Source organism: Telmatherina bonti (genome assembly GCF_933228915.1).
Source record: "Telmatherina bonti genome assembly, chromosome: 18".
Lineage (NCBI taxonomy): Eukaryota > Metazoa > Chordata > Actinopteri > Atheriniformes > Telmatherinidae > Telmatherina > Telmatherina bonti.
The window spans coordinates 20,633,265-20,648,124 of record NC_136616.1 but is presented as its reverse complement, the minus strand read 5'-3'; the positions used below and the strand labels follow the sequence as shown (position 1 = coordinate 20,648,124).

At 41.5% G+C, this 14,860-nt stretch overlaps 1 protein-coding gene across 1 annotated transcript in view; it reads right to left on the bottom strand.

The window, feature by feature from the left end:
- The window catches only part of LOC306769168 (NACHT and WD repeat domain-containing protein 2-like), a gene marked incomplete at both ends in the record, with an annotated part of 69,107 nt that overhangs the window by 34,614 nt on the left and 19,633 nt on the right, over positions 1 to 14,860 (bottom strand). The window contains one exon of the mRNA XM_079257733.1: positions 4,651 to 4,767. Within this exon, the coding sequence (XP_079113859.1) occupies positions 4,651 to 4,767 (117 nt within the window). The remainder of the gene's footprint in view (positions 1 to 4,650; positions 4,768 to 14,860) is intronic.

Genomic DNA, 14,860 nt, shown 5'->3' with positions numbered 1-14,860 from the left:
CTCGTCCTTGAGGCATTTATCTAGTTTTTTTTATGTTGTTGTCTTTCTTTAACATGAGGGAATTTGAAACTGTTGGAGACGGGAAGAGCGAGGAAGGAGGAAAAGAAAAAAAAGTCGTGGCTCATTGTCAAGCTTAATCTCCGGGTCAATGACACTATCACCATGCCAACCCTTGCAATCGCCATGGAAACTAGCTTTATTTAATCTAGAGAATAGGAAAAAAAAAAAAAAGCCATCTCCTGCCTAGGTGTAGTGTGTATGTGTGTGTTTTTACAACCTTGCACTGCCACCTGTCTTGCGCCCAGTTGTAAACTCTGAGTGACACGAGCTGCAAGAAATTCTTCAGCGTAAAGTTTGACTGATGTTTCCAATAAAATAGTTATGGCCGATTCTGACTTTCTTTGGCAATTCTGCTCGCAAACTAGTTTTAACATGATTCTGTGTCTCAAATGGAAACCTTCCAGTGGTTGGATGGATCCTCCGAGGCAGCAACAACCTTCTTACAGCAGACATGTCGGTCGTAATTCTCCGTTCTCCATGTGGCACTTCTACAAAGGAAGGATCGATAATCAATGCAGAGGTAATCCTGCTTTTCAGGGAGTTGGCTTATCCTTTGTTCTCTGTATCCCTGTTTTCTCCCCTCTGATCCAGGCATCGGACTGTAGTGGTTGCTATGGGATGCAGACTCCCTGAGTTGAATCCTCTTAAAGCCACGTAGATGTGTGAGTGTTAGCTGAGGGTGACACCTTGGTAGCACCTGAGTGTGTGACGGTGATGAGAATAGTGTGCAGACTCCAAAAGGGGATGCAGTTGTGTTTGACTTAGATGAAGAAGAAAAAACAAAATGAGAGAACAGTAAAGAACAGCTTATTGACTCGAAGAGCTGAAATCACAAACACAATATTGCTAAAATAAACAAGAGGGCAAAATCTGATCCCCCACCCCCAATATCTTTTTCATGTAAATCTAGGTCTACTGCCCTTAAAAATAAACAACAGTTTCAGGAGATTGCCCAGACAACCCAAAACTGTCATAAACAAGGATTTCAGTCTCTGATCAAAAGCGCTCTGAGCTCTCCAGTCCTGGAAATGGGGCCGTCTGGCCAGCCTGGCTACAACAGGGAGCCGGGCTGCAGGGACCGCAGCATCTGCCGTTGATATGTCTGAATGGTACTGTGCAGCTATCATGGGATGCTTCGTGTAAAATCCTGCATTCCCCACAGAGGTCAGACCACTAGAATATTCCATTAAACATTTAATCAGTCAGATGGGGGAGGACATGCACTATATTATGCATGTGCGTCAATCTTCTGCACACGCACGGTTAAGGTACGACTCGGCCGGCTCCCAAATTCACGACTCAGAGCGTGCGTTTGAAATCAGAGGATGGTGGATCAGAGGAAGTCGGAACAAAAAGCGCCGGCTGCGTGCATGCTTGAGATTACATGTGCCTGCTTTCCCTCGGTGTGTTGCAGGGTGTTGATCGGGGTCGGCGTGGGTTAAGACAGTGGAATTGCAGCAGCGAAGGGGGGCAAAGAGGCAGAGAGGAGTGAATTAAATCAGTCTGGTGTGGACAATGCGACACCAAACACCACGACGGCAGCAAATCGAAGGCTTCCTTTCAACTTACATCTCATTATTTCAGTCCAGTTTAACTTGATTGGGCTTACATGGCATCATCAAAGGTCAGACACGGTGTCTGAATGACATGAAGTTTCACAACTTCACTTAGAACGAGCAAAGAAAAGGAATCCTTAAACTCCAGCAAAGAAGTCAATACGAAGGAAGCATAATTTGTTAATAAATAAATACTCACATTGTTAAAATATGTAAACAGTCTAAGCATGTGCCATTTAAGAACTGGAAGGAAGATAAGAGTTTGTTCTATAAGGCAGCAAATCTTTCATGCCCCTTCAGACAGATTCTTGTTGCAGCAACCAACTCCTCCATTAAGGTAGAGGATGGTCTGATCAAGTTTTTTGTACCCCAACCACTCACTTTGCAGCAACTTCCATCCATTTTTTTACCTCTTAGTCCAGATAAGGGGCGTGAAGCGCATCCTAGCTATCATTTGGTGAGAGGCAGGGTACACCCTGGACAGGTTGCTAGTCCGTCACAGGCCAAACACAGAGAGACAAACAACCAGTTACGCTCATACTCACTCCTAGGGACAATTTAGAGTAACCAGTTAACCTAACATGCATGTCTTTGGACGGTGGGAGGAAGCCGGAGTACCTGGAGAGAACCCACGCATAGACGGGGAGAACATGCAAACTCCACACTTCCTTCAGTCTTGGCTGGAGGTTATGGATCGTCCAGTCAATGTCGATCCATAACCCCCCCCCCCCCCCCCCCCCCGCAAATTTACCACTGCTTCACAGCACGGTCCATGGCCACCTGCATTTAAACGTAACTCCACTCTTTCGCACCCTCTGCTTTAGCTATTTCTTCAGGTAAATAAACTTTTTAACTAGTCCCACAGGCATCCATATGAAATTCCCACTTTGTGCGCCGACCGTCAAGGGACAAATGTGCCGCTACTTCAAGTGTCAATATCAATATTTTCCAGGTACATTGAATCTAGTGTAGCATCTGTACGCTAATATCTTGTTTTTGATTAGTACGGTTGGTAACATCACAATATGTTTCATGCTGCTTGTGGCTTTTATGAAGATCTGCTTCATATGTCAGATTGCATCTAAAATCTCCTGAACAGCTATTATCTCCCTCGTTTATGTGTCTTCAGTCTTCTTATGGTTGCTGAGTTCATTTCCTGATTGTTACACTTTATTGTGTTTACATGCTTCAGATTTGTAAAGGTTATGGATTGTCATTGTGACATCAATAGTTTTACTTTTGGTCTACTATCTAGCTTTTTCAGGGCTTTTAAATGCACCTTGTAGTGCTAATAAATAACAGAAACCAAATGAGCAGGCTGGACCCACTTCACTGGACTCCGCTGTGCTGAGGTTGGTATATGCTAAGAGAAGTGCTGAGTCAGGAGCCAAGATGCCAAATTATGACCTATGAATGCTTTTTAGCTTTAATTGTGTAGCTGCCAAACAAATCAGCATCTTTTAGGGAAGTAATAAAGTTGTCAGTGCAGCATGAAGCTGTGTTTTCTCTAGTTTCTGAGGCAGTTTCGGCTGCTTGATAAGAGAGAACTTTAGATTTCTCTTTGCCATTATCTGAGTGCGTGATTGCGTGAGATTGACAAGAGAGGAAAAAATAGTTTTGAAAGGAGCACCTGGAAAAGAAAGGAAATATTAAACTATGTCTGGGGAGCAGGATTATGCACCCTGGAGGCTGAAGTCTCACTGTACCTATAATACATTACCTGTGATCTCTCACCTCAATTTCAACCTCTACACTTGATCGGTTCCATCTGAATAATTCATCATCATCTTCTCTTCTTGTCGTATTCCTTTTTAGATCCCTTTAGTCTTGCTTTTTCACCCTTTTTATCATTGCTATAAATATCTAAGCCGGTCCATAAAGTCTCAGCTGTAATTACTAAAGATGTCTGGTATTATCGACATACTGATCAATCAATATGGACATTAAAATGTAATATCGGAAATATTCGCCATTGGTTTTTATTTAAAAAAAAAAAAAAACAGTATGCAGTAGGGCTGTGATGATATGCTGTTGTCCTGATTCGATTCGATTCTGATTTTGAGTGCCGATTCGATTTAAATTGCGATTCTTAAAATTCTTCAATATTGCTGATTTTTGTAGATTAAAAACAAAGAAACAAAATTATAAACGTTTTTTTTTTTTTTTTTTTTTTTTTTTTGCTTTTTTGTTCTTGTTGTTTTCTAGTTAGGAGAAAACAACAGTAGCCGGACCATCACTCTGCTGCTATAATGCCCAAGAAGACAAGTTAAAGGATCAATAAAAACAATAAAAATGACTAAAATAATCCATTATAAAATTTTTGTTTAGTTGGAAAAAAAAAGATTTTTTAACAAAAAAAGATTGTGAAGCAAAAAAATCCCAATTTTCGATTTTTTGATACGATTTTCCCACCCCTAGTATGCACATATTATAAATTGAACTGTTCAGCTACGTCTCTTCAAACTCAAAATGACAAAATATAAGAGATGCAATGTATATTTTCCTTGATATTTCAGTTTGTTTGGCACAACTTGCTCCAATAATAAAATCAGTTGGTGTTGGTGTCGGTGTTGGAAATAGAGAGTAAAAAAGCCAATATTGAACATCCCTAGTAATTACACATCAAGGTGCTGTCGCTGCGTAGAGACTGTTTGTGAAGTGCCTCCTGAAGATACTTCAGGGGGATATACATGGAGGGACATCTCTGTCATGTTTGTGAAGATCTCAAAGTTGTTCTTATGTTCAACACTAATCCCAAAGGACAGCTCCTCCAAACAGCTGGGCATGTCAAAATATGAAAGATAATTGTACATTCTCTGCTTGCCTTCTGTCAAATGCGCAGAGACGCACGTAAGCTGAAACAATCTGGTCTCAGTAGACAAAGTGGGAAAGAGTTAGAAATGGACTGTTTTAACTCATTTTCTACAGAAAGGAAATTTCTAGAACATTCTATTATATAAACTAAGATCAAACAGAAAAAAGAAAACCTGCCGAGCTTCCTGTAATTGTAACATTTGCAACATGAAATACTCACAACGAAACACGGTCCAGCCGAGGTCTTTAGACATTCTTCCAGAAGTTTCATTCTGAGTCTCTGCAGCTCAGGACTGTCCCACTCCTCTGGATCCACTCCCCAGTACAGGTCCACCACCTTAACTCACACAAAACACATGCAGTCTTTTAGTATTTCAAGTACTGAGACAAACGTTTCCTGCAACTTGCAACTAGAATATAGATGTGAAGTTTCCACGCAACTAAGTTCTGAGATAAAAGAAGAAAAAAAGGAACAGGGATTAGCAGGTTTAAACTTCCTAAATCTCAGTCAAATCGAAGCCATTTCTGGCTTGAATGCAAAAATCCACCTGCTTTGTGTTGCCGAATACCCCCCCAACGCACACCACTCTCACAACGCAGCAGGGAGATGAACACTCGCGCACATTCTCCCTCAACACATTCATCACGAGTCCTGGCAGTCGAGACAATTCCAATTGTAAACACGCCACAGGGGGAATCTCCCGCCGGAGGAGAGAAGAGGAAGGAAACGCCTGGAAATGAATGCCTGAGTGTGTGTGTGTGTGTGTGTGTGCGTGCAAGGTCGTCCCAACGACGCTGATACATCTTGGTAGACAACAAGCCCTCCTGCTGCAGCATCCTGGGTCTCTGCTAGCTATCGTCATGCCACAATAAGACGCACTATTCCTGATGTCATGATGACGTTATTCCTGCTTAACTCAAGGTCAAACAGTCACGGTAACGGATGGACACATGTACATGCTTGCTCTCCTTACTGCTCCTCAAGCTCCCAGTTGTCTATTTTTTCCAGTTTTAATGAGCTTAGCCTGGCGCTGGGACCGGCACGCCTGCAGATTTGGCTAAAAAACACCAGCAGCGACCAGCGGGCTACACCAATCACAGGGCGGTGCTGAAACTGAGAGTGTGGGAGGTTAAATTAACAGACTGGGAGATGCTTGCTTCAATCATTATTGGTAGGAGCAGCGGGTTGGCTGAGACGCTGCCTTCGCACAGGTACTCCAGCGTTGCTGTGCACCTGCGAGCAGCTGTATCACTTTCAAAGGGACGCACCTGTCAGCAACAGAAGCTCCTTTCTGCTCACATAGCCTTGAAGCTGAAACCAACCAACACTCGAGAAGATGGAACCAGAGAAATACGTTGCAATAAAATTTTTTAACGACCAATTTCCTTGGCACTCCCGGCAAAACATAAATGACACCGTGTTGGGTGTGAAATGAGAAAGAAAAAGGAAAAAAAAAAAAAAAAAAGCGTGCCGGCTGGTCAAATATAGCATGCTGAATCTTATCCTCCACCAGCAGGAGATTATTACTTCACAAAAAAAAAAAACCTCTCCCACTCAATAGTTCTCACACGCGATAAGCATCCCTTGTGATGGCTCGTTGTGAAAAAGTCATTGCTTGGCACATCAGTCACAGTGTATCAGTATCACTAATCTACTTCCAACGCACATGTGTGTGTGCGTGTGTGTGTGTGTGTGTGTGTGTGTGTATGTGTGAGGGGGGGGCTACGATGGGCCTCGTGTTGACAAGGACCGGAGGGGAGAGGAATGAAGTGAGATGAGCGGCCCTGATTGCGAAAGGTTTCAGCGGATGATTGGGAGGATGCACGGTAATTAAAAGCTAAATGAAGACATTAGTCATTTCTATTCAGTGTGCGTGTGGGGAGGATATTCTGATTAAATTTGCTCCCTCACCTGCTGGGCTTCAGCGGAGTATGGAAGGATGGGGGACGCGGGGAAAGGGGAGAAAAGGACAGAAACAGTCGAGGGATGTTTAAACAGCAAAAAGAGGCAAGGGCACGTAAGATGAAGCTGAGGGAGAATGTGTTTTAGGGGGCCCTTTTAACAAAGGAGGCACGGTTAGATGAAAGACTCCTGTGGGACTGGATTTGGCTTAAACGGTTTCACAGTTTCCTTGTGCTTTCTCGCCCTCATCCTCGCATTTTCGTTCATGCCAACTCTATCGCTCCTCTCTCTGATTACTTCCCCCGTCCTTGCCCCAATTTTTCAACCCTCCTTCCCCAAAAATAAAAGTACAGTAGTGGGGAGGTGGGGGGGTCGTTGCTTACATAAGAGACGGAGCAGCTTCTGCTAAGCGGCTTTACAACGCCCTTGTGAGGTGTTTGCCCATGGCAGGTCAAGTGCAGAAGAAAGGCTTTTTTAAAAATTTATTTATTTATTGAATGTTAGACTATTAGACTTTGGGATTCTGCCCAAGATGCCCAGGAAGAAAGGGCATGAAATCAGGCGAGAAAATAGCATTAAAAAAAAAGAAAAAAAGCCCCCACCGACTGTAAGACTCTGAGGCAGAAAACATGAGTAAAAATGAGTAAAAACAGCGCCAACATTAATATATCTTAAGCTCACTACTTCAGACATTTTTATTAAGAACATGTAGTAAATCTCTTAGAATGTTTGATGAATACTGGTCTTCTGCTGCTCGAGGACTGTGGAAGTTTTAACACCAAATCATCGTAACTTTCTTTTCTTTTCTTTTTTTTTTTTTTATGGATCACATCGAGTGAAGTTAAGCAGGGACTGTTGATGTTTCACAAGTTATGATGGATAAAAGGACAAGTTTCATTTCTCAACTTTGAGAGTTAATTCGTTCTGTAAAGAGAAAAGTGAACAAGCATACCTGTGAAGGAATTCTGTCAAACTCATGTATGCTGCAGCGTTTTAGATCTCGGAGCCCAAGCTGAGGCTAAGTGCCAGTCTACGACATTAAAGGTAGAGTATGTAAGATTTTCAATATTTTCAAAATAAAGTAACTAAAAAAATAACTACAATTATAATTAGATAGTTTTTTAAACATGTAGGTTCCAGTCTGTCCATATTTGATGAGTTATTAAATTACAAGTTTAGTTAATGACAAAGACCCTTCTTGAATGTTTTCTGACCAGTAAAAAAAATGTACTTTTTTCCGCCAGTAGGGGGAGTATAAGCTCATTTATTGCAGAGCGGTTCTGAGCTACAGCTCACAAGCAATTCCTGCCCTCATTGGAGCTGGCAAGGAGGAGGGGTTAGGGGTGAGTTTTGCTCATTACTGACAACCTGTGGTCGTTTGTGGAGGTAGCAGTTTTATGGTTTTGCTCACGACATGGTGTTTTCCACCTGGTGGTGGAAAGAATCGCCTTGCATTCTTACATACTCTGCCTTTAAGGAATGGCATCAGCAGAAGAAGAAGGAGCCGGTTTTACTCCTGGGAAAACATATAATCTTTCTATGGCAGAGTAACTCCTCAAAACATGGACACTTTTCATTTATTTAAGCAAATTTAGGTTTTATGTTTTTTGCCTAATGGCATTCATGCCAGATGGAGAAGCTTGAGAGCTAAACGAAAGAGTGCGCAGCTTGGAAGCTCCTCAAACCGATAACTAAAATGGGAAGATGCTTGATAAATCAGCAGCATAAACAAAATGGTCAGCTTAAGCCCTCTTGCTGGTATACGCTGCCGTAAATTAGAATAATTGAGCTACTTTGTGGTTGCAAACAGCAAATCACAAACATTCCTGCAACTTGTGTGAATGAGTACCGTTGCTGCAGCCCTCTTCAGGGAGCCTCAAAGAACAAACTTAAACCGTAATGAAGTAAATTATGTTTAATCGCTACTCCTGCAGCTAATAGCACATGTGTAAACTAACTAGATCGTTGTACTTTGATTGCACAGGCTGGAAACTGAGCTGATTATGAAAATGTACGATGACAAAAGACTTTTTCTCATCTCTTTGCGGTCCTGTAGCCCGGACAAGCTGAACACTCATCCAGCTGCCAAAATACAGAGAATTTCCCAGACGGATGAAGTTTGTTTTTTCAAGCTGGAGCCTCTTTTGCATTTTAACCAAGCATAAACCTGACGGCGTACAGTCTGTATAGGAGTCCATTCATTTCTCTTCCCAGAGAAACAGAGCAGTGTCTCGTTTGGATAAGAGTGAAGTGCAAAGAGGTGTCTCTTAGTCAGGCTGGCCGCTGGGTGGAAGAAGGCTGTGCTGATCTCAGCGTGCTGGAGGGTTCAGAGTGTAGGAGAGGAAGTGTAGGTGTTACTGGAAGGCATTTGGAAAGTAAATGTGTGAAGCAGCATAGTGTATATTTGTATCCAAAATACCATCATTTAGTTGCTTGAAACATCTGAAAATTAAGGATAGCATCTTTGTGTGTCTGTGTGTTGACAGGTCTGTCTGTGCAACATATTTTAGCAGAAATATGTTGTTTATTTGCAGCAGCAGCGTCTCGCTGGTAACAGATAAACGGACAGGAGTGAAAACACCAGCCCCTGGTTGCAGGTAATGAGACATCATCTTCCCCTTGAGAAACATCTATAAATACCGTACATCTGAAGCCTTAGGTGTGTTTTCTTATTTGATTTTTCATTATCTTGGTTGATTGTCAGGATCATTGGTGTGTAGGCAGCTTGTATTTCTGAATAAGGACTGAACAGAGAAAGCATCAGTGAATGGAGAAAGTGGCCTGCTGCCAGCGAGTGGAATCTGCAGACTGGGAGAAGAATGAGATGCAAAACAAAAAAATTTGGCATCCAGGTAAACAGATGGGAGGGCTACAAATAAACCAGACTTTCTCTTTGTTTGTTTTTTTCTTTTAAGACTGAAATAAAGACGTGCAATCTCCTTGTTCCTTGTGCTGATGAATGCATATCCACGAGGCAAACCGTCTTAATCCTTAAGCACTAAAGCAGCTAAGAGATGTTAGGATTTTTAAGTGGGTGACATCTTCTAGGAGCTCTGCATCTTCTGTGACAAAGCTAAATGACAGCCTTAAAAATAAAATCATAATAAACTACATAATTAGTTTTTTTTTTTTTCCTAAATGTCGTGACACATTGTCTCACCGTTTTTGTCGTGAGACGGAAAAGCGGCGTGAGTGACAGCCATTGAACAGATTTGCACACGCACAGCTGTGGCCAGGAAAGAGTGTGCATGTGAGAAACAGAGAGAAGGCTGGTCAGTCTTTCAGCTGCAGAGCGATCCAACCATGTTATTAACAGATCTGCTCTCAGGTTCAGTTTAACTGCTGCCTGTGGGGGTTGCGGAGGTGGGGTGGGGTGGGGGGATTTGTATTTTTATATAATCAATGAGTCTGAGAAATGCTAGTTGGGTTTGGAGACAAAGTACTGGGATTTTTGAAAACAGTCATCCAAAGACTGCAGATGTAAAATAGCCTTTTAGCTAACTGGTACATTTACTGTTATGTTTATTAATGTACAATTTCCCTGTCAAATAAACCAAATAAAATGTAAAAATAATTAAGAATGAGACTTTCAGTAAAACCAAACAAAACAGCACAAATAACCCCCACAAACAAACCTGAAATGCGGTATAAATCTCTGCAACAATTCATGTCTTCAAGGAACTGAAGACATGAATTGAACTGCAGACAAATCTTGCTTATGATCCCTGCAGTGATGACATGGTGGTTCGAGTTTTACTGCTGTTGGCAATAAATATGTCCAGTGGAGGCTGCAGAATAGAAAGGGGGAAGCTGGAACTGTTTTTCTTTTCTTTTTCGGTTAAATAAAAGAAGAACTGTGCTTGAACATGATAGAAACTGTTGTCATGACAAGGCAAATAAACTAGTCTGCGTCATTGGCTGTAGCCTTGTAAGAAATACCTCTCTTAACCAGATTCAATTAAAATCTGATCATCTTAGCCCTGTGATTCTGCTGTTTGGATGGTTCACTATCAACTATATTTTGTATTGATCCAATACAAAGTAAATCCAGGGCAAGTTTCGCCGATACAATACCAATACGATACCGATACGATACCGATACAATACCAATACGATACCGATATGATACCAATACGATACCAATACGATACCGATACTATACCGATACGATACCGATACGATACCGATACAATACCAATACGATACCGATATGATACCAATACGATACCGATACTATACCGATACGATACCGATACGATACCGATACAATACCAATACGATACCGATATGATACCAATACGATACCGATACGATACCGATATGATACAGATACGATACCAATACGATACCAATACGATACCGATACTATACCGATACTATACCGATACGATACCGATATGATACAGATACGATACCAATACGATACCAATACGATACAGATACTATACCGATACGATACCAATATGATACCGATACTATTTGCTTGAAATTTTACAAAAATTTAATAAAGGATTTTGCATTTAATTATTGATCAATAATGAAACTAAACTAATACATTTTTTTCTTAATAATCTTTCTGAATTTAAGCTTTTTTTTGGTTAAACATATAAAACAGCAACATCAACAATGTGTGAAAAAACAAAATGACTGTTTTCCATGTTTTTGACACGTAAATGTTTGAGTAAAATAGTGCAGTTTAGCTTCTTAAAACCTGCTTTTGGTGGGTTCTCATTCACACTCCCTCAAAGCCCCCAGCCAAAAACTACCATGCATGTGCTGAATGACACCGATACTAGCCTTGGTATCAATACTATCAGTATCTGTATCAATCCACCCCACCTCTCCGTCCTTGTCCTCGTTCATCCTCTGTCATCTATTTATTCTTCTCTCTCCCTCCATCATCTAGCTCTCTTTCGTTCCTTCTTTTGTTCATCCCCTCGTTCCTCATTCATTTGACCATCTTTATCCTCAGACATTTAGTTATCCTTTCTATCTTCTCATCCTCATGCATTCTTACTTTGTCCTCACCTTTCATCACCCATTCATCCTTCCATCATTCTTCCACCCCCTTCATTCATTAATATTTTTTCCTTCCCCTCTATCACACATCCATCCCTCTCTTTCCCTTCCTATCATCCATCCTTCTCTATGTCATGCATTTATTAATCCTCATCCTTCAGCCCTTCATCCTTCCAACCTTTTCCCTCCCCATCCATCTGCTTTTCCTCCCCTCTCCCCTCGCTCATCCTTTACTCCATCTAGATTGTCCCTTTTTACTTCATTCCTTTGTTTCTTGTTTGTTCCAGGTACAATATGTGGCTGTCTTAGAGTCAGCTTGAGTTACTGACATCCCGAGACAGAACCCGGAACAGAAACAGGAAACAGATTGTGTTATTAGATATCCAGACACTTGGACTTTTCAGTGAAATCAGACACATTTTTTTAGATACTTCCCTGATTGTTCCCAGCAGGAACCATCTCCTCTGAGTAAAACTCCGGACATCTCTTTGTCTTTTACAGTGTCATTTTACATTCATCGAAGAACGCATCCTATCCTGTGTGATCACCTTATCAACCAGTCAACACAGCTGATGGCTTCAGTCATATCACCAGAGTGAATCAGCTCAGCTCCAGCCAGGAGAGAAAGTTTAACCCCAGTCAGGTGAAGTTTCTTTTTGTGGGGGGGTTTCAGCCCTCACAAGTGTCACACCAACTAGATTTCATCAGATGGGAACCTAATCCAGGGGGAAGGCCAAAGCAGCTCTGGTCAGGCAGCAGCATTCAGTGTTATTTTAGGCAAATGGTCTGTCGCTTTGACCATTTCTGATTGGACATGCATTCTGCCTTTTCTTATCGCTGCCTTTTCTGTTGCTTTCATCTTACAGTCAGTCTGTCACCTAACTCCATAATCCATTGAATTTGTGTACTCAGAGTTGTGACTGTTAGTAAACACAACATTGAAATTTGGTCATTCATACACCGTTCAGTGAGCAGGAAAAGACAGCCTGTGGTGTCAAACAGGAGAGAGAGTGATGATTTGGAGAGCAGAACAGTGAATCAGTGACACAAAATGTTCATTTTCTGACTGCTTTACAGTAAGGGCCTTTAACTGCAAATGTAGAAAGTTTTCCTGGCCAAAAAAATTCCCCTTGTGATGTAAAAAAAGTAGACATTTATGGCTGAAACAAGGTCTATGTGATGAACTTGGAATCCAATTGGGCTTTTTTTGGATAAAGAAAAAGAGGACATAAGTCCTATTTTTTATCTCTAGATATATATATAAAAAAAACCTTTTTATCTGCAAACTACTTCAACCAGCTTATTGGTCTGGTATTCTCATGTGCTGCAAACCCAGAAGCTAAACCAAGAATAGACAGATTAATAATATGAGTCTAAACTCATGTAGTGCTTCTTGAACACATCAGAGCTCTTCATAGGGTTTGGGATTCAAACAAGATTTAATGGATTAAGTTTCCTAATGTGACAATGGATGTAAAAATGAATAATAAAAGACATTATCAGTTGTGTTTTGATCTAAGAATAATTAGACCCAATCCAAAATGGGGCTGACTTAAACCCAAACCAAACACAAAAACAACACAATAATCCACCAACTAACGAGCAGCTCTGATCAAAACAGCCAATAATATGTGTAATTTGACTCTGCAAATAACAGCTGCAGTCTCTGTGTTGTGTCAGAAAACACTATTCTGTCCTGATGACGAAAACTCAACATGAAATTCATGATGGTCTCTATTTATGGAAACCTGATGAAAACCTTATTAAGTAAGGCCTTAAATATAGTCTCATTTTGGCAATCTGAGAGTGCGTGAAGAGGTGATAACACCTGACTGCATAGGAAACCTAAAGATACCATTTTTAAACTTGGAATCTGGTGATCAGTGTCTGACCAAAGACACCATATGGGGAGACGGTGGAAATCTTGTTTTCACTGCTGTTAAAACACGATAAACCAATAGTAATCCAATGTGATTGCACATATTAACACCTTGTACGACATTAATCCATTATGCATCTGTGGTATCCCTCTTGTGTTTCCCCTGTGGATCCCAGCATGTTACAGTTTTCTGCAATTTACCTTAAAAAAAAGTGAGCATGCAACTGGCTGATTAAATAAAGACAAAGAACAGGACACAGAGGGAGAAAAAGGGTTTTTAAAAAAAAGGAAAAAAAGTATAACGAAGCCTGATTCCTCTATTGCTGCTGTGTGCTGACTGAATGAGGACGCGGCCCTCGGCCCCTGGGCTGGATTTCCTAACCCTATTCCCCCCGCTCCATCTCCCACGATCCTCCAGCATCCTGTTAGGGGAATGCTGCAGATGGAAACTGAGTCAAATGATGAGAGAGCGGGGAGAATTGGGTTTCAGAAGCTTGGCAAATGTGTGTCAGCGTGTGCCAGCGGATGTGTGTGAGATGGAGCATGAGTGTGTGTCAAAGAGAAGGCGGGATCGCTCATAAATTACAAATCAAAGTGAAAAATAACTTCAGCTCTGCAAAGCCTCACACTACAAGACATCATATGTGGAAATCACATACAATTTCACACAGGAAAGACAAATACTGGTACAAATCACTGCCAACGTGCAGCTAAAGATGGTTCCAAACACATCTCGCATGGCGTGGATGACAATGAGGAGCACAGGGTCTGTGTAGACAAGGAGGATGGATTGCCAAGTAAGTGAGTAAGTGAATATTAACTTCCAGGCCTTTTGCATGATCATGTCAGCTGAATCACCAGACAGACACGTGGCGATGCCGCCAAAACGTCACTGCCTGATTTTGCTATCTTACCCGTCTTCACTACACAGTTACAGCAATATGTGCGTGACATGTGTGGCGATGCTCAACAAGAGACCATAACACGGTCATTGAAGATAAAATGAGCTGAAATAAAGCAAGCAAACTCAGCCTGTGCGACAAAGCCACAACGTTGTAGTGTCTATGGTAGGGCTGGTATTAATCGGATTTTAATCTCAATTACGATCTGAGTTTTCAACGATCATAAAAATAAAAGGGTCCGATTATTTTTCTCTTCGCAGTTTCCTCTCCTGCTGTCTTCAGTTGCTAATCGAGCGTCTCTGGCATTGCAGCGCTGTGCTGTAAACTCCTCACACAGCCGCTTTGCTTTCATTCAGACACTGTTGCCACCTTGGCGACTTTCTCGCTAAATCAGGTGAACTTTTTTGTTAAAAGCGACTAGCGACAAATCTAGCAACATTTACTGGACCTATTAGACACTTTTCTGGTGTTTTGGCGACTGACTTGAAGGCTCATATTGTTCTGCAGTTACTGTAAGGAATGAGCAGCGAGAGTCTCTCCCGTCCTAAAGCACTCCCAGGTGGCTAGTCTAAGTCACTCCGGCTCCAGGTCAATGTAGAATAACTGCAGTAGGTTGTGGAAGTTCACTACAACATACTTGTAGTGACAACGTAACTTAAACATAATAGAACCTGTTCTGGCCACTCTTGCAAAAACGAAGCAAACGGATACAAAAATTATCTCCGTT